This window comes from Hemibagrus wyckioides, linkage group LG29, assembly GCF_019097595.1.
Source record: "Hemibagrus wyckioides isolate EC202008001 linkage group LG29, SWU_Hwy_1.0, whole genome shotgun sequence".
NCBI classification, from domain to species: Eukaryota; Metazoa; Chordata; class Actinopteri; order Siluriformes; family Bagridae; genus Hemibagrus; species Hemibagrus wyckioides.
Window position 1 is genome coordinate 19,424,558 of NC_080738.1, and position 20,867 is coordinate 19,445,424.

General features: G+C 37.8%; 1 protein-coding gene across 1 annotated transcript; it reads right to left on the reverse strand.

Moving 5' to 3' along the window:
* Window positions 1-8,376: 8,376 nt before the first annotated feature.
* On the reverse strand, window positions 8,377-10,801 carry LOC131349296 (signaling lymphocytic activation molecule-like; the record flags this gene model as incomplete). Its single annotated transcript, XM_058384884.1, has 5 exons — window positions 8,377-8,512; window positions 8,617-8,684; window positions 8,779-8,892; window positions 9,572-9,865; window positions 10,453-10,801. Coding segments are annotated over 5 exons (903 nt in total), but the record flags the coding sequence as incomplete, so codon positions are not given.
* Window positions 10,802-20,867: the final 10,066 nt, after the last annotated feature.

Genomic DNA, 20,867 nt, shown 5'->3' on the forward strand with positions numbered 1-20,867 from the left:
CTTAAAGACTGAGTCCCACTAGAACTGTGGGGCTTTGCAAGAGAAAGTTCTGCCCCCTGCCGAATCATTTGTTTTAAACAAACAGAAAAATATGTGCTAGTTTAATTATTTTAGGAATAGGTAGATAGAAATACTCTGATCCCATGAGGGACATTTTTGTGTTACAGCAGCTTAGTTAGTTACAAGATACAACAACCACACAAATATACTGTTAAATAACACTATTGTGGATTTAACCATATTTACATCAGTATATACATCACAGTACACATGTGCAAAGTGGCAATGGATAATGAATATGAAGTACCTAGGTAGGTCTCACCCCTCATTTAAAGACATGAAGTTCATTAAACCACCTCAGTGCCAGTGCAGAGAAGAGTCTCAAGTACATACACTATATTGCCAAAAGTATTCGCTCACCCATCCAAATAATCAGAATCAGGTGTTCCAATCACTTCCATGGCCACAGGTGTATAAAATCAAGCACCTAGGCATGCAGACTGTTTTTACAAACATTTGTGAAAGAATGGGTCGCTCTCAGGAGCTCAGTGAATTCCAGCGTGGAACTGTGATAGGATGCCACCTGTGCAACAAATCCAGTCGTGAAATTTCCTCGCTCCTAAATATTCCACAGCCCCCACATCAGCTGGACCAACGGCCGAGTATTGGACTGGGGAAGCCGTTGCCAAGCCCAATGCGTCTCCTCCCTACTCACGATATGTAATTGTCTTCCTCAACAACTTTATCATCTTCTCTTGCTTCCTGGAGGAACACTATGTGTTCTTTCTGTATGTGAAGTGTCAGTTCCATGTCACCAGTGCCAACCTCCTGGGATTCACACTCTCAGCTGGTAGCATACAGCTGGATCCTGTCGGGATCAAGGCAAGTAAGGGATTGGCCATGCAGCTTCAGACCTTCCTGGGGTTCTCTAACTTCTAACCTGGACTCCCAAAGCTGTACATGTGCTCAGCAAACTAAAGGATCTCTTTATCTCTGCCCTAGTCCTTACCTTACCGGACCCATCGTGGCAGTTCAGCGTGGAGGTATATGTGAAGGTAGTTCATTCTGACCTGGGGGTGTGGGCTGTGCTGTCCCAAAGGGCCACTAAGGACAACTGACTTCACCCATTTGCCTTTTTTTCTTGCCATCTAATTCCAGACCAAACAGAACTACACCATTGGCTCCTGGCCATCAATCTCAACTTGAAGAAGTGGCATCATTGGCTGGAGGGCACAGAACAACCCTTCATCATTTGGATTGACCACTGTAATTTAAAGTACCTCTGGACGGCCAAATGTTTAAATCCTTGCCAAGCTCGCTGGGGACTCTATTTCAGGTGGTTTGATTTTTCTCTCTCCTGTTGCCCGGGATCTAAGAACGGAAAGCCAGATGCTCTGTCTTGACTACACATCTCTAAAGATGGAGAACCCAACTCGGATCTAAACCTCCCCTCTTCGGAGGCATTGAGCACAAAGCAGTTTCCAGGTGATGGTTTCCTGACAACTGTCCGGCGGGGAGGCTTTTCATTCCTGACCACCTGCGTTCCAAGGTTCTCCAATGTGTTATGGTTCCTGCCTGTTCTGCTATCCAGGCACCCCTCGCACACCGTCGGTCCTTTAGCAGTGCATCTGGTGGACGTCATTGAGGAGGGATGTTCGTGAATTCATAGCTGCCTGCCTAATTTGTGCTCAACAGAAGAGCTCTAAGACTCTGTCTGCTGGCTTCCTCCACCCTCTTACCATCCCCAGATGAAAATGGTTGCACATAGCCCTGGAATTTGTCACCGGTCTACCCTCCAGGGCCGGCCATACTACCATCCTCTCCATAATAGATCACTTCTCCAATTCACCTCTAATTTTTGGAGAGAGTTCTGTCAGCTCCTGTGGGTGACTGTCAGTTTATCATCTAGATTTCACTCTCAGTCTAACGGCCAGACTGATTGACTCAGGAGATGGAGATGGGGCTCTGCATCTTGTGGTCTGATGATCCGACAACCTGGTCATCCAATTTGCTTTGGGTTGAGTACGCCCACTATTTTCTACCCAGGAACTGGAGGCCTCCATCCCGCCTGCCTTGGCCCTTGTCCAATACTGTCGATGCAGGAGAAGGACCCACTTGATGCTACTCAAGTCCTTCAAAAGTTACACCCTCTGGGCCAAACAAAGCTTGCAGAAAGCTTTCCCTGCGGTTCGTCGGCCCCTTCCCTATCTCGAAAGTGCTCAAACAGGTGACTGTCTGGCTCAAGCTCCCCAGAACCTTCTGCATCCATCCGACTTTTCACATATCCCGCCTTAAGCCTGTCCAGGCCTGAACCCTTTTTTTTTTGTATGTGTGTGTTTAAACTCAGTAGGATTATTGTAGCTTTCATACAATTGTAAAGTGGATTTAAATTTTATGTCCCACACAAGAAGCAGTGTTTATCATTAAATTTTTATTTAATAAATTATATCAAAACTCCTGCTTATGTTATCGAGAGTCTTTTTGGCCAGGTTTAATGGTGCTGCTGAAACACTGACCATTTCCTGTGGGTTGTGAGGTTTCTCTGTTCACAAACTGATCTCCTTTTTCTTCATGTGCTAACAAAGAAAAAAGGAAAACAATCACTCATTAAAGTGTTGTGATCAGTATGATATCATGAAGCTGTACAGGTGAAAACTGAATGTAGTCTCACATAAACAATGGAAGGTTTGGGGAAATTGTCACTCATTCTAGTCAGTGGTCTCCTGGATTCTGGTGTATTAATGTAGTCTTTGTGGAGTAAAATTATTCTTAGGAGAAGAGTTGTGTGATATGAGTTAATGTGAAATGTCCTTTGAAGAGTCTGACTGATTACCTGCATGGATTGGTGTGTTGGACTGCAGAATGTAACTGGAGACGACATGGTCACACTGATGGAAGTGGAAGGAACCACTATAACTCTCCATACTGGGATAACTGGAACTCAGAGTGATGCTAAGATTCAGTGGGTTTATGGACCTGAGAAAGCAGAGGAAAATATATTGTTCAGTCAGGTGTTTAAAGGAGAAACTGTTACAGAAATCAATGAGAGATTTAAGGAGCGACTGCAGCTGAACAGAATCAGTGGAGCTTTAACCATCAGGAACATCAGCAGAACTGATTCTGGAGTTATTTTACTTCTTACTGGATGTTTCTCATCTTGGACTTTCAATGTCAGTGTTTATGGTGAGTAAATATTATGATTTTTAAAAACATTCTAACGTGTTCAATTGCATTTAACCTGTTTCTTCTTCTCTCAGCTCCTGTGTCCTCTCTGTACATAACAAGAAACTCAGTCTATGATTTTTCAGCCTCTGTACCAACATCTAGATCCCGATGTTCAGTGTTGTCTTCTGTGGAGCATCACAGAGACACGACTCTTTCCTGGGTCGAAGGGACAGAATATTATACCAGAGTCCCACAGACTTCCCCCTGAGTCCCATGATGCTAATAAACTCACCCTCAGGAACTCGTCAGCACTCACTGTCAGGAACAGTTGGACAGTTCCCTGCCAGGCCTGGAGAGGGCGCTGGCAGGTGAACCTCAGAAGCCTGCTTCTTTGTGTATATTTTGTGCCATGCCTTTCCCATTGTTCTCTATCCTGCTGTATCACCTGTTCCCCATTTAACCTTAATATGTAGCCCTATAAATAGGGATCCTTGTGCACCTGTCTTTGTTTATTGATCAGTGTTTTATGTACTATGTTCTGGTTAAAGGCATGTCCTAGTGTATGTTGAGGGTTTTGTTTGTTTCAGTTTATTTACTGCCATGTTAGTCTTGCCCATGTCTGTCTGTCTACGTCAATAAAGCAGTGCTTCTTTGAATCCCGCGTATGGGTCTGTCTCCATGGCGTCCCGCCACATGCACCACCCTGAAGGTCCAGGTTTGAGCCCCACACAGGTCGGGGGTGACCGGACATGACCCTCACAATGTCAGGCTGAACATCACATTGATCATTGAGCTCTACTCCTGCATCAGTTTAGAACATTCTGAGACAATCACACATTCTGACAGTCAAGACTATGTTTCCTTTTATCCATTTTTATTTTTATGATTCAAATTATATTTTAGTAATAATCCAGGATTTTGTGTATGTAGGAAAGACAGGAAATTATATTAAAGAAAATGTTATGAAAGAAAAATACATTTATAAATACAGAGTTTGTGGACTTTTCGGTCTCATTGTACTGAACAATAAAGTCTTGAAGTAAAGTGGACTTCACATGGATGATAATGAAGGCTACATAGTTAATATGCCTGATCAAAGCCTGTACATTTCTGTGGTAAGAAAATAAAAACATAAAATATTTTTATAATAGTTTGAGCAATAATATGCCTAAATTTTTTTATTGTTTACACAAAGTAGGTTATTTTAGATAACAATTAACATCATACAGGTTTGACTTGTGTACAGAGCCATTTGTAAATCTACACCTCAGTACAAAAGAATGGAAAACATGCTGAAGGTCATTTTTAGAAACCTGAGACCTGATTTTCTTCTTCAGAACAATCAGTGCAGACGTCACTTAATGGTTACGACTGAAACCCGTGTCATTGTTTCATTTAATAGCCGTCTGGAACTCAGTGGATATACAGCAGGTAACTTTTAAAATTCTACTTTAACTTTAAATCTGTTCTACATTCAATGTTTTAATTCGTCTAATTCTATATTAAATTTTGAGTGATTAAATAAAATAAATAATGTACACAAGCAACAGCTCTTTACTGACACTGTTGATTGAAAGTATGGCATTTATTAGGTTTTAATAATGTAACCAGCAGATGAACATCATTTTAGCATAAACATTTCCTCTGATAGTGTACACACTTCCTTTATTGTGTGTTTTATACACACACTGTTCCTGGAACTCAAATCTCACAGTGAAAACACTCCAGATCACAACAACATGAACTCTCTCTCTCCTGTGATGTGGAGATTTCAGGATGAATTAAAGTCGATTCCTGACCATACAGAAATAAACAACCTTCAGATGAAAATCCTTTATTTTAAACATGAATAAAACCCAAAATGTGCAGCAGCCAGAAGACAAGAACAGGAATATTATATTCATAAATAAATGAAACTTGATTAAAAATAAACAGGTAATGAACAGATGGTGAATAAACACTGTGTGTGTGTGTGTGTGTGTGTACTGCTGTTACAGTAAAATAAAGTGTTACTGATACCACAATATAGTTGATTATTTTCCTATAACAGCACGTCCCCTAGTGTGGAAAACTGATAAAACCACTCTGTAGGATGTTCTGTATCTACTGCACCTGTTCCAAATAATGTTCAGAAATAATACTTTCTAAAACATTTTATTCATCATATTAAAGATAATGATAAAACATCAGTGATATAAAACCCTCTCCATTATGAAAGTGTTAAATGAGAGAAAGGGGAAGTGAATAAGTCATTGTTTTATACTGAATGCCAGTTTTATCCCCCACATGATCCAGTAAACAAATCTATGGAAATGATCAGGACAGTGACCTTTTCCTCGTCTGTTCTGAGCTCAGGACTGTCTGTCACACTGCTCATAGTTTTAACAAAAATAAAATAAACAGCTGAGGAACTTTTAATCCTGAAATTCCATCTTTACTTTCAGAATATCTGTAACTGGTCAAGTGCTTTAAAATGTCCAGGATGTTTCCTGTGTGATGTGGTGAAACATCTTCCTGGTTTTACACTCAGTCTTCTGAAAGAGAACTGATTTACCTGCAGGAAGTTTCTAGACAGGTAGGACTCTGTGATTCACCATCGATAATGTCTAATGTCTTCAGTCTGTAAAGGATTCGGATCCTTTCACCTTTCAGCTTGAAATCGTCAGTGTCATCGTCACGTCTTCGTCACGGTAATCACACCGCCCCGTGCGGAGACAAAAACTATTCGCTTCCGTCCTGTCCACCATTTTGAAGAATGCAGGCGGCGGCTCGTGAAGGTCCGAGAGTTTTCTCAGTAATAACAAGAGAATGAAAGTAATGTTGATAAACCACTTGAAACATTCCTGAAACCTGATTGTCCGCTACAGAACAATGCTAATTGTTGACCATTTAGACATCAGTGTCCTCACATGGATGTGATTCGAAAGGACATCGTTATCGTCGGACCTGGAGGCTTTACTGAGATCTTTACGGTAGGAGAAACTGTTTACATTAACTTTCTCTTCTCACAGAAAATCACATTATTCACCTTCTTTAAACTGTTTAATGCTCTATATAAATGTACAGAGATGAAATAGAACATCCTCATAATAATATACATGTGTAATACCTGATACCTGAACAGTTTCTTATTTATTGAGATTATTTTGTTTTATTTCACAAAGCTACTTTAGAGATAATTATACACTGGGAAAAACTCCTGAGACTTTATCTCTTTATGATTCTGTGATTAAAGCAGAAAACTAGTGAATATTAATATCTTATAAATGACATGATAAATTATTGTTGTAACTGATATTAAGAAAGGAAAAGTTAAAGTCTAAGTGATGTGAAAGTGTTGTAGGAAATATCAGCTGTAGATCCTGGTAAAAGCTCTGGGAGATCAGTTCTTGGTTTATGGTTTAATAAAAACAGTTTATATGAAGAAATATTTATTCAGGTGACAGTAAAAGAACAGGGTTGTTTAAGAGGTTAAAAATATTTCTTAACTTTTATCTCTGTAACATTAATAGACTGTACAGTACTGTGCAAAAGTCCTCAAATATAATAAAATGTTAAACAAAATGAAATATAAATAGCAGAAAACAGCAATAAAGTAAATCAGGTGAAGGCTTTAAACCAGGATCAGTTCTGTATTTAATGAAATTTACTCTTATTACTGAACACATCTAAGATGTTTTTATTAAAATTTGTTTGTATAAGTAATAAAACCTAGTTGTTTTTCTTTTTTTCTCACTCATTAATGCAGAACACATTAAATAAACACATTTCTACAAAAAATGAAGTGTGTAGACTTTTGTACAGTACTGTATATGAACAGCAGAGGGCAGAGTTGTGTGTAATATTCATCATTTATAATTTAATTGAAGGACAACGCCCTTTAAAACCAGGACAGGACAGATCTCTGTGGGTGAAAATGAACAAACTAAAGTAGTGATGAACTGATGACCTGCTGTGTGTCCATGTGTGTTTATATTATCACTGAAATAAACCAGAATGGACTTATTGTCATTTAATGAGAGGAACTTTACAGTCTTACTGGTTTTTAGTTTAATTTAATTAAACCTCCCCAAATTGGGCAGAAGTTCAGCCTTTTAATGGCCATAAAGCAAAAATAACAAAAGGGGAATTTACACATTTACATTTTTATTAAAAAAGCAAAAAACACACTGCACACATCTCTCTTATCCCACATTGTCTGTCCTTTACTGTTATGAAGCTGTTTGTTAGAGCTACACACACTAAACCAGAACAAACTGTGTTCCAGGAAGAAGATCAGACTATCAGGTTTTTCAGGAACTACAGTAAACGTGTTAATCTGAAGAGCAAATAAACCACAACACTAACATCTTTATCTTCTAGATCTGTCTCTCTCTCAGTCAGGAGCTGATGTTGTGTTTTCAGGGTTTTTCTGCTTTACTCTGCAGTGTGTCTGTTATTTCTCTTCTATTTCTGTGCTTTAACTCTAAATATAGCATTTACTGCATTTATTCATTCATCTGCACTACACACCTTATCCTGGTCAGGGATCCTGTGGATTAAATGACTGATTTATGTCTATTTTGGAAACAGAACCAGGGCAGAACAGTGGAACAATAATAATAGAAAGTAATAACTGCGTAAGTGGGTGGGGTTTAGTCACAAAACAGTGTAACTGGGCGGGGTTTAGTCAGAATCAGGAGCAGGTGGGAGTCGGGTTGAGAAACCAGTCCCACACACACCTCTAACACAGAGCTCTGTATCCTGGATCTGATCTGAACAATACAGCTGTAATGTGAGAAGCGTAAACACTGAGAAACAGCTGGAAAACTGAAACTGATGATTCGCTGAAACTCGTTTTTTAGCTTGAACTTTTTAACACTTGGTTCTTTGCTCACTTTAATTCTGCTAGTCAGAGCATGTAAATGTTGAACTATTAGACACTGATCCCTGAAGACACGCCCTAACTGTTAGAGGATTTCTCAGCACCGCTCAGTTCAAAGAGATTAATGAGTTTGTAAATACGTCTGAGACGAAACAAAACCAGGTTTAACAAACAGAAACACTCGTTCAGACAGGACTCAGTTAACCCACTCTGAAATCTACTTCCTGTAATCACATCAAGCTCTCCACTGAAATATTGACTGAAACATCGAAACTTAACTGAACTCACACTTTAATGTTATTGTACAGAATCTACACACTGAAAATGGTTTATATAACAAAAAAAAAAAGATTTATGCTAAAAAAAACAATTTAAATAGCGAGAAGGATATAGAGATGTGTTGAATTATTTGGATCTCATCACATGTGAATACACCACAGAGTCTCTCTCCACTTCACCATCCGTTACTGTGGAGTTTTCTTCCTGTAAGACACAGCAGTAGATTTCAGTATCTGAATCAGGGGGAGACTTTATCACTTTATCACTCCTGTGAATTTTATACCAAATCCTTTTCTTCAGAAGTTTACCTCTTTATCTCTCTCTGCAGTGTGAGCTTTAATATTCACATCAGCGTAAGTCAGTTCCTCAGATTTTTCTGAAAATAAACACAAACAAATCAGATTAAATGTTACTGTACTTAATAAATCTAAACACTGAACTAATACATGAACAGAAAGATCATCACTTGCCTTGGTGCTTTTTCTTTTTCAGCCAAAACCCCAGAGTTAATAATATTATCAATAATATGAAAAGTCCAGCAGATATCAGGGCAGGAAGCAGCGAATGGGAATCTTTAGTTTTACCTGTAAAGATTATGATATAATTATAAATGTAGTTAAATTATTTCCTCTATATGACACAGACATAGAGCTGAGTGATATGACCAAAATATTTCATTAAAACTTGAAGAAAGTAATATTTAGTTTTTTTTAGTTCTGCCATGAAAACAGAATTAGCAGTAAAACAAAATGTAAAAGAAAATTCTATTGCAAAATTGTTTAAATGTAACTGTTACAATAAAAAGTAGATGAATGAAATAAAAGGATGTTGTGATTCTCACAATAACTCAGAAAAGTGTCCTGTGGTTTAATTAATGACAATAGAGATGTTTTCTGGTCATATCAGCAGCTCTCCATCAGACACAGATGAAGCTCATGTTATTTAGATTCCTGCCTCAAATCCATGAGAAACCTGTAACATGATGCTACACTGGATTAATATTCCATGGCAGTCAGTGAAATGTGAATCCTCCATGTACTGTTTCACAGTATTGGTGATATCGACTCCACTGAATGATGTTGTGGTCACTGAATAAATCTCACTGAGACTTTCACATAAACATTTAAATCACTGACTTTTCTTTAACCAGATCATCAGGAATGAATTTATTTTAGATCTTCAGTCACCTCTGTCTCTCTCCATCATGAATATTCATGATTCTCTTCTATATAAAGTGATGAGAGTTTGGAGTCTCTGACGTACCTGAGGTGTGATAACAGAGCTGTGTGATGCTGAGAGAAGATGTTTTGTTGCTGACAGGGTTTGCAGACACACAGATGTAAGTGTTAGTGTTCTTGTCATGGTGTAGTTGAAGTGAGAGATTGAGGGGAACACTGAGATCTGTGTTACTGGTGGTGGAGATTCTCTCATTCTCTCTGTACCAGGATAAATTCACATCTTCTCCATTCTCCACAGAGCACAGGAGGAAACACGGCTCTGTGGAAATCACACTTCGGTGTCCTCTTTGATTTCTTATTACTGGAGCTGATACTGGAGCTAAGAAACAGAAACACAGATTATAATAGAAGGGATTAGAAATAACAGCTTTACAATTCTTTTAAAGCAAAACAATCTAACTATAATACTATAAACACTGTGTGTGTGTGTGTGTGTGTGTTACTGTTATCATCCCTAGTGTTGATTAATTTCCTAAATCTGCATGTCCTAAAGTGTGTTATTTCTCTTATACCTCAGCTGTTTGTCAAACATTACAATTTTCTAATTTAAAAATAAATAAAACACCATAATTTTATCCCAGTGTAGTTACAGTTAATGTGAATATCTATAGAACAGTTATAAACAGTCTCTCTGTCACATTTCACCTCTCTGTACATCAGCAGGTGCTGCTTTCTGTTTACTTTTCCATGTGTTTGTTTAGGTTTCAGAGCTGTCTCCGCCCCTCTGACACGTCATTGGTTGGTTGATTGATTGATTGACGTGTTCACCTCTTCTGTGTTTCACTTTAATTAGTTATTTTTACTGTTTTTTTCCTCCCTATGAAACCTTGTTGATTGTTGTTTATTAATTATGAAGTTATGAGATTGAACATGGACATGAAGGAGACATGAAACACTTTTACTCACCATAAACACTGACACTGAAAGTCCTAGATGAGAGATGTTCAGTGATGACGTGTAATAAATAAACTCCAGAATCAGTTCTGCTGATGTTCCTGATGGTTAAAGCTCCACTGATTCTGTCCAGCTGCAGTCGCTCTTTAAATCTCTCACTGATTTCTGTAACAGTTTCTCCTTTAAACACCTGACTGTTCAATATCTTTTTCTCTGCTTTCTCAGGTCCATAAAACCAAACTATATGAGCATCACTCTGAATTCCAGTTATCCCAGTATGGAGAGTTATAGTGGTTCCTTCCACTTCCTGCAGTGTGACCGTCTCATCTCCAGCTTCACACAGTAAACCTGCATCACAGCTTCAGCTTCATCATTTCACTCACAAACATCATCACATCATCATCACATACAGTCCATTAAATCTACACTGTGATACAGATCTGTGATTTCAGTTGATGCTGCTTTCAACTTCAAAATGCAGAAACTTTACATTTCAGGGAATCTGATATATTCTGTAGAAAATATATTATTATTTACTGCAGTAGTTCATCTAAAACCAGATACAGGATGTTATAATATGCAGTGCCTTGAAGAAGTATTCACCCCCTTAAATCTCACAAGATTTCATTTATAAATAACTCACATATTGTTCCAGTCTGTATTTTTATTCCAAACCAATCAGCACTTAAAGTAAACTTTACTACATTTACAATGTGGAAGTTCATTATTTATTTTGGGACAAATTTCTGGGTTATTCTTAGCAGATGAAAGCAGGTTCTTTTGTCAGAAATCATTCTTTCATTAATTTCTCCCAGAATGAAAAGCTTTCCCAGAGCATGATGCTGCCACCACCATATGTTACTATAGAGATTGGTGTTAATCAGGGTCACACCACACACAGAACCTGAATACAGTATTTAGATCATTGCCTCATCACAATAAAACCCACATCTTCACTGGGTCACTGTTGTGCTTTCATACAGCTCTTCTTGAGTAACTGGTTTGTTTTTAGCCGTGTCTCCCACACAGTCCTGAGCTACACAGAGCTCTTGTAAAGGTGTGGTGCAGCTTCACTCCATTCTCAGACGCTCTACTCTGTAACTCCTTCAGGGTGACTGTTGGCCTCACTGTGGCTTCCATCACCAGTCATTATCTAGGTAGTGTTTGTGTAGGTGATGTGGATGCAGCTTCCACTTCCTCAATACTGACCTCAATGGGATGTCCAACCAACTGGATATAATTTTACACCCTGTTCCATCCGGAATATCTATTACATTATCTTTAATTTTCTTAGAAATCTCCTTACTTCATTTTCACCTCATTCATACAGACTGTGTCTTCAATGGCACTTCAATAAAAGTGATTTTTAATCAGAATTGAAGCTGTTTAAATGAAGTCAATTTCAGGTGAAATATTTCATTGTTAAGAGAATATCTTTCATCTGAGCTTTGAGATACTTGGACATCAATAATTCATTTTTACTGGAAATTGACTATAGAACAGGAGTGCAGTAAAAATACTGAGAGGAAGAATCATTCATTATTTGTAATTCTGACAAATCTGATTAGTTCTGAGGGGGCTGAAAACTTTTGCAAGACTTTGTACATTTAGAGTTATCTTTATTTAAGGAAAAAAAGGATTTCCACTGAAAAAAAATCAATATAAAATTGATGCTGGATCATTTGTGTCTGGTTTTCATGAATCAGATGCTCCAGTTTTTATATAATTGCTGATTTTAGAGAAGGGTGAAGTCATCAGAGTGGAAAACATCATCACAAATCAGCATAATGATTCTATTACACCATGCACTTTTATTATTTAATCTTAATTGCAAATGATAAAAAGGTATTAAACTGGACCTTTCCCAGTCACTGGACTGATACCATCCAGAAAACACCTTCAGTACCTTAATGTGAACTTCTAGATATCACTCTAAACTCTATTTAAGGTACAGGAGTGTTTCCTAAGCTTGTTGTTCCTTAAATACATTAAAAGTAAACAACACAACCCTCTAAAGTTATAACAGATGTGTTTGTAAAATCCACACCAGTGATAATTATAATGAAGGTTTAGTATTTATTCAGAGTCTGTAATACAAACTAAACAAAGGTTAATGTTTTAATTGAAAAGTTAAAGTGATGTGAAATGTGATCTTTTCATTGGACTCATTAACACACAGCTCTAAACTGCTGTATCACTGTTCAGCTCAACACTGAGGAAAATTCATTCTATCCAACACACCAGCTAAATATCCACTCTACTCTTTCCTCCTGAATTCTTGTGTAAGACTCTTTATATTTCCAGCTCCAGTGTGTTGTGTTGTACAATAAAGGAGTAAACTTACAGCACAATAGGAGGTGAAGACACCGGAGAATCCTGTTTCCTGCTAAAATATTCACCATTTTCATAATCCATAGTAAGCGTTCCTCACACAAACATTTTCCCGTCGTCCTGAACATCAGTGTCAGAGAAGAATTTAATACCAATTTCAGATCAGATCCATGATAAAAGTTTCTGCTGTACACACGTTTCCGATGCTGTTAGCTTAGCGTCTTTTCTGGCTCACATCCATTAACCCGCTGGAGCTCCTCCTGTTCAGTGTGAACATGCTCACTACACACTCTCCCCTCAGCTCGGGGTTCAACACCTTTTTAGCTGTTTTCACATGGATTTACTGCTGGATCTCATATGGGATAATAGGAAAAGACAATAATAATTATTAATAATATATTTTAAGTGGTTTATAATTATGTAATCTTCTACCAGTGTTAAATGTATAAATATATGTTTTGTATTTAAAAGAACAGTTCAGGACACTGAACATTGCAATTGGCTTGTAATTGTTATCTGATGTCACGTGATGCATTTCATAAATAATTAGCTGATCTAAACTGTTAATATTCTCATCCTGAACTCATTTAATTTCTATTTTACAGTTTCAGAGCTGTGCCATGCCTCTGTACTCCAGTATTAAAATAAACAGCAATAACAGATCACATAAATCTGACCAGTGGACACTGGCAGCACATCACTAGGACGACTGGATTTTGCAGCAGGAATGCATTTAACTTTTTATACTAAGTGCAGTGACAATTTGCCCCAATGTGTGAATAAGTGTGTGTGTGTGTGTGTGTGTGTGTGTGTGTGTTCCATCCAGATTGTGTTCCCAGTTCATGCCTGATGTTCCTTAGATCTGGATCCACCTCCATTCACACCAGGATACACCATTTACAGAAAGTGTGTGTGTGTGTGTGTGTGTGTTTGTGTGTGAACAAGTGCAAACACTGAAACTCTTTCTGAAATTCTTTTGAACTCTACAGTAAAAGCAGCTTGTATGATGTAGAAGAAGGTAAGTGTTCAGGGCTTCAGTGTCTCACATCTAGTCATCAGTCTGCATTAGAAACTAAAGATTTTTTTTATTCTTGTGGTAATTTGCATATAAAATGAACTGATGCTCATTTTCCATGTAAATTTAAATCAGCTGTGAGAAACGCTCCACATAAGTCGTTGTGAATTTTGCAGTGTGACTAAACCCGAGAGCAGTTCTGACTGTGATTATTACAGGGCTTTGTGTTTGTGTGTTAGATCAAACACTGATACACAATAACAGCATTAATGAAGTGTTCCTTAAACGTCTGTTCTTACATTTCTCTGTTTTTAACCTGGTGACTGTATTGTTCCTGAACTGAAGTGTTGTTTGTGTCATGAAGACCTCGAAATAAAAAGAATCTACAAGAGCTCTGACCCAGATAAAACACACCACAGAGATTAAACGATTAAAATAACCGGGTTTGAGCTTTTCCTGTAAAGTTCGTTTACACCATGTCAGAAGTCTTTATCAAATCAATCAATTAACAAAGACTTTGAAGTCGTTAGCAATGAGCAAAAAGATGCTCTGAATCAGCAGCATTTATGTGTCAGTGTGTATAACATACTTTTACATTTCTATTTTATATAAATATTTGGTGTTTATTAGGATTTAATGATTGTCAGTAATCACTGTCAGTAATTATTTATGGAGTCTGTTGTAGGAAGTTCAACACTGGACTGGATTCCTGTCTAGAGTTAAAGATTTTCACCCTCAGGTAGACGTTACATTACATACAGGTAACGTGTCAACTTCACTTCAGTCTGTACTTGTAACCTGAAATATCATGCTGATGATTAAAACATTTAATAAAATACTTTTTATGTAATGTCTGATCACGCTTCATTTTTTAAACAAGTCTAATGAGAAAAGAAATGACTCCATCGGTTCTGAATAAAGACATGAAGACTTTGTGTAGAATGAAGAGATTGATCACTTCAGAAGAAAGTTCAGAACTTCACAGGTCTCGTGTTAAAGAACAAAGCTGGTGATTTTTGCAGCCTGGTGGTCCATCACCACTTCCCCTTTACTGTGTGAGAGACGGAGAGCTGAACACTGAACCAACCACAAGTTTCTGCAGCAACTATAACAAATGTCACTGTTTGTCATTTCTTTTCTTTCTTAATGGTTCAGTTCATGTTTCTGTGCTTTATAAAGAGGGGGTTAATGAAGAGATGTCAGTATTTATGTAGAACATCAGCTGATTATTCAAGATCTCACAGGCACTTTTTACTTCCTCTGTGATTCCTATTGTGCTGGAGAACCTAATGCACCATCTCTCCATTTCCTGTTATCCACAAATCAATACAACTCAGATATCAAATGTTTCTGTGAACAAAAACCTGTGTGTCTGGAAGTGATGAAAACACTGCAGCAGAATATCCAGGGTTCTGTAAGGAGGAACACAAAACTGTAGTCAGCTAATATTACCTAGAGAACTAGTTAATGAGTTCAGTTCACAAGAAGAGAACAAGAGGAACTGGATGGAGGGTCATGGGGTGGAGAGACTCTTTAAGTGGATTAGACTCTGAATCTTTCATTCTATTTGGTCCAGGTTTATCCAGTCTTTCCTTCAGAGATCAGGTACTGCTTTGGGTTGTTGTTTTTTAGCACAAATTTCACTTCTTTGTTTTCGTGGTTTGTCTTTTTTCATTTCCAATGAGTTTCATAAAAGAAGCAGAATACACACCTCTTTTGAAGCGAGCCACAACAACATGCAATTGAGTTTCAGAAGATGAGATCACAGATAAAGAGAGAGAGAGAGAGAGAGAGAGAGAGAGAGAGCGTGACAGAGCAAGTATTTTATTTACACAGAAAAAACAGTGTTATTACAAAACTACTGCATGACCTCAGCCTGTAATATTCTCTCACTTAATGCAGGAGTCTGAGGCCCTCAGGGTTTATACTGTAGGTGAAGCTCCATAGGTTTGAGGCTCTAATTCTGTATGGATCTCCTCTGAAAATGGTCCAGCAGATGTGTTTGGATAAACAATGACTGAGTCAGTTACAGACAACGACTGTGTCTAACAAGCTTCCGAACAAGCTGGAACACGTTATAGAACGTTTCCCATCATCAGTCCTGTACTTTCAGTTTGTAATATTCCTGCACTAACACTCTGTTCTGACTGTAAGCCTCAGTGTGGGTCTGGGCTTAATGCTTTCATATTAGAATTTAAGAAATGAGTCACATGACCACACGATCCACCCAAAAGATTTTACTGGGAATTGTATAAAACAGGATATTAAACACTTCAAATAAAAAAAAACTTTTAGTGCTGAGTAACACCACCACTTGACGGATCAGCAAACACATCTGGCCAGCTGTTGGAGGTGAATGAGGGCAGTGATGTGGTTTACTAGTCTTTCTGGTCTTCTCCATATAGCCAACGGCTTAACAGGAATCTAATCCTAATTTGTATTTGCAAATAAAAATTATTTAAATCATCAGCTCCTTCTCAAAAGCAGCATTAAAAAGTCTAACAATCTTCTATTTCACATTCTCTAATATAATTGTACAGCAACAGGAAACATGAGCAGTAGCTGAAAACCTTGTTCATGTGCTTTACTGGTGATAAGAACTGGATTTTACACAATTGTCCAGAATGCCGTTGTAAAAAAGGCGGGAGATGAAGATACTCACTAAACGAGTCTGTTCATGTAGAAGTGGAGAGATGTTTACAGTCACAGCATTTTAGCTGCAGGGAATGTTCTAGAAATGAGGAAGGATCACAGCAGACAATCTTCAGAAAAACTTAAATCTAACTTCTACAAAGTTTATTGTTTATATGAAATACACTGTAATTCTATAGAATCTGAAGAAAACTCTCTCCTGATAGTTCGTACTTCAGTAAAGCTCCTGTTATGGAACACATCATGCTGAGACTCTTATATTGAGAGCTTCTTACATCCAAAAGTTGCCTTCTTACTGATTTATGGAGCAGAATCACATGGTCAAGCTTCAGACTCCATAATGGATCTATGTAGGATGTGGAACTGAGCCAGAATATCACTTTATCTCATCTCCAGTACTGGAATGTGTATGGCATTCAGACACAAACCCCAGAGAGTCAGGAAGAGCAGGTCAGAACAAGCTGAAAGCAGAAGATTGCTTTAACAACAGAGTCTTAATGTACCACAGAACCTTCAGCTTTATATCTGCTGCACAGAAAACTCCAGCTCTACTGACTCCTGTCCTGATATTCAATCCTCATCACTCACTTCTGTTTCTTATAAAGTAGAAGTCTTAAAATATCTGATCTGAAAATAGCTCATGATCCACAGAACAAGGTGGAAACACTCAGAGTCTTGGTACTTTCCAAGATTTCTTCCTCTTTCACTCCACTTTATGGAATTTTCCACCATCATGACATAATCTACTGGGTTTCTCCTGAATGATGTGTAGTGTATTTGTGTAGAATGTGTGGAGTTTTATTTCATTATGTGGGAGTAACACAGTACCTGAGTGACAAAAGTTTTAATCCAAACTTGTCCATGTGCTCAGAGTGGGAGGGGCTTACTGGATCTCACCTTTAAATCTAAGTAAAATAGTGTTTCTGTAAGTTTTATAGAATCCAATATAAATGACAGTGAATTTCAGTTCCTTGTACATTTTTAATCCAGTGTTTGAGAACCTCAGCCACGACTTAACCCAGACTTTGGGGATCTTTCACTGGCATGTGTGCAGAACTTCTGAGTAAACAGGAAGTTTCGATGGTCAGCTCATGTGAGGTCTGAAGGAAGTAACTGATTGCAGTGGCGTGTCTGTAAAAAAGATCAACTTTATTTTAACAAAATAAAATATACTCAAGTTTTATATTTTTTCATATTTATTTCTCTGTGTCAATTTTCCATGTGTCTATATGAAAGTTTCTGTCTTTTACAAAGAGAGTCTTGTGTAATAATGTGTAAGAGTTCATGCCTATTTTGGGTTGTGTTTTTTTCATTTCCTGTCTCTCTGACTGTAAGACCCTCTTTGTAAATTCATCACACTTCCTGTTGAACGATCACGTGAGTAAAACCATGAATGTGTGCAGTGTGTTTGGTTTTATTCTGTATGATTTGTAAATATAAATAACTATTTCATCTTTCTAAATTTAATAAAGATAATATATATTTTCTATAAGAACTGTCCAGTTAAATAAAGGTTCATGTTTTATTTTTATTGTCCTCTGCTGATCTGTGACCTTGAATAAATAAATACTTCTAATAAATAATTGATGGTAATTTATCCGCCTGTTCGTCACACATCCTTTACAGATCTCTGGTCTCACTAACCTTTTTAAACTCAGACTCCTTTCAGCTTCTGTCATACATTTAATGCAGGATGGAGACCAGATGCTCCACATGCCAGATGTTTAAGGTGAACAGCAGCTGGTCTGTAATTACTGATCACATGATCACTTCCTTTTGTTAGTGGACGACTCGGTGTGGATGCTGTCAGGCCTTTCTTTCTTAGTTGTGCCCTTGTGTTCATCTGGAGATGAGAATGAGTTAAATATGAATCTAAAACTGTTTAAGTGATGCATGAGGATGGTTGTTATGGCAACACATCACCGAGTCACACAGTAAATAAGAAAATGTTCCGATGCTGCTGTTTATCCGTCTTCACTTCAAGCTGTTAATGGTGTTAAATTCCAAACTGCATCTGTTTTGTAATATGATATTAATAACAACACAGCAGGAATAAAATTAATTTTCTTTTTAAATTGAAATCAAAAGTTGAATTGTTTTATGGAGGTTAGAGATGCTCTGTGTGGTGGTTATGTGTTTTTTATTCTAACAGACAGCATACAGTTTTATTTGGGAGTGTGTATTCACCTCAGTGGTGTGTTCTACTTTTAAAGTGCTCGTTTGATGCATGTGGGAAGAAGTAGTCCAGACATCACACACACTTTCACACACAAACCTTTCTACTTGTGTTTCACCGAACAGCACAAACCACATTCATACACACTGCTGTACTGCCCTACATACAGCTAGCCACAGGTTCTATTATGAGTTGCAGTGACACAGAGATGCACGAGACCGTGTGCTGCTTTTCTTCTGAAATCATGCGTGCAAAAGTAATGACACATGCATTTGTGTCAAACGTTATTTATTACAATGATTCCAAAACATACCTGTAAAAGAAGCTTATCTTTTTGTCTTTAGTCTCTGTAGAACTACATCACACTGAGGTGAAGATCCATCTACACGTCACACACAACTTCAACTTCACAACCTCAAACACGTGAAAATACAGAGGTGAACCTCATCAACATCTTTTTACACTTTAAATCCTTTCACACGTTTGCCCACTGGTTGCTCACCACTTCCTTTAGAGCTGTGACAGAAATACTGCTTAAAAAAAGCTTTGTGATCTGGCGTGATTTACCTGAAAGCTGCTTCCACGCTGGAAAACCAAATAAACCGCAAGACCATGAGTTTCAAGCATCTTAGCTGCAAAGATTAATTACAGAGTAAAAGGAGACCAAAGGTTAGTAGTAGGAGTAAACTGTGGTAGCTTCAGATACCTCGAGATTGATTTGTCTGGTCTGTTACCTTGGTACACATTGTGCTAGAACACTAACACAGGGGGTTGTTTTGTCAGTGGTCAGTGGTGTGTAATTAAAGCAGAATAATTACTATAATCATCCAACAAACACAGCATTACTGTTGGTTATTAAAGATTAATTTAATCCTGTTTATGAAGTATAACATGTTACAACATATACACTGATATCCTCTGATGGTCAAAACATCATGCTATTGTTGTTGGTCATTTGGAGCGGTCTGAATATTAAGAACTGAAGACATGAAAACTTGAACAGACTCACAACACACAGTGTTAGAAAATAAACTTCACCAAAAATAACTCATGACTAAAGAGAAACTTCATACTGTAGCTCTGATGACTCTCACGATACACAGACCACAAAGAACCACAAACTGCCCAAGGACATGATGATGCAAAGCATGCTGGGAACTACACAATTATCCTGAGCATTAACACAGAGAGAATCAGCCCTAATGCTACAGGAGAATTTTTGTAATAATAGGTATCACTAAATAAACAGAAGAAATCGAAAAAGAAGAAATAGTCGATTGTTTCCTAATAATTCTTTAAGTAAATTTATTTACCGCTGAAATAAAGCTGCTGAAACTTACACTGAATCACGTTATGAAAAACTCACAGTCTATCAGTAACAAACATCGACCTCTAGTGGTCAATATATTACATAACAAGACTTACAGCCTGAAACACTTAAATTGACTTAAAGACTGAGTCCCACTAGAACTGTAGGGCTTTGCAAGAGAAAGTTCTGCCCCCTGCCGAATCATTTGTTTAAAACAAACAGAAAAATATGTGCTAGTTTAATTATTTTAGGAATAGGTAGATAGAAATACTCTGATCCCATGAGGGACATTTTTGTGTTACAGCAGCTTAGTTAGTTACAAGATACAACAACCACACAAATATACTGTTAAATAACACTATTGTGGATTTAACCATATTTACATCAGTATATACATCACAGTACACATGTGCAAAGTGGCAATGGATAATGAATATGAAGTACCTAGGTAGGTCTCACCCCTCATTTAAAGACATGAAGTTCATTAAACCACCTCAGTGCCAGTGCAGAGAAGAGTCTCAAGTACATACACTATATTGCCAAAAGTATTCGCTCACCCATCCAAATAATCAGAATCAGGTGTTCCAATCACTTCCATGGCCACAGGTGTATAAAATCAAGCACCTAGGCATGCAGACTGTTTTTACAAACATTTGTGAAAGAATGGGTCGCTCTCAGGAGCTCAGTGAATTCCAGCGTGGAACTGTGATAGGATGCCACCTGTGCAACAAATCCAGTCGTGAAATTTCCTCGCTCCTAAATATTCCACAGCCCCCACATCAGCTGGACCAACGGCCAAGTATTGGACTGGGGAAGCCGTTGCCAAGCCCAATGCGTCTCCTCCCTACTCACGATATGTAATTGTCTTCCTCAACAACTTTATCATCTTCTCTTGCTCCCTGGAGGAACACTATGTGTTCCTTCTGTATGTGAAGTGTCAGTTC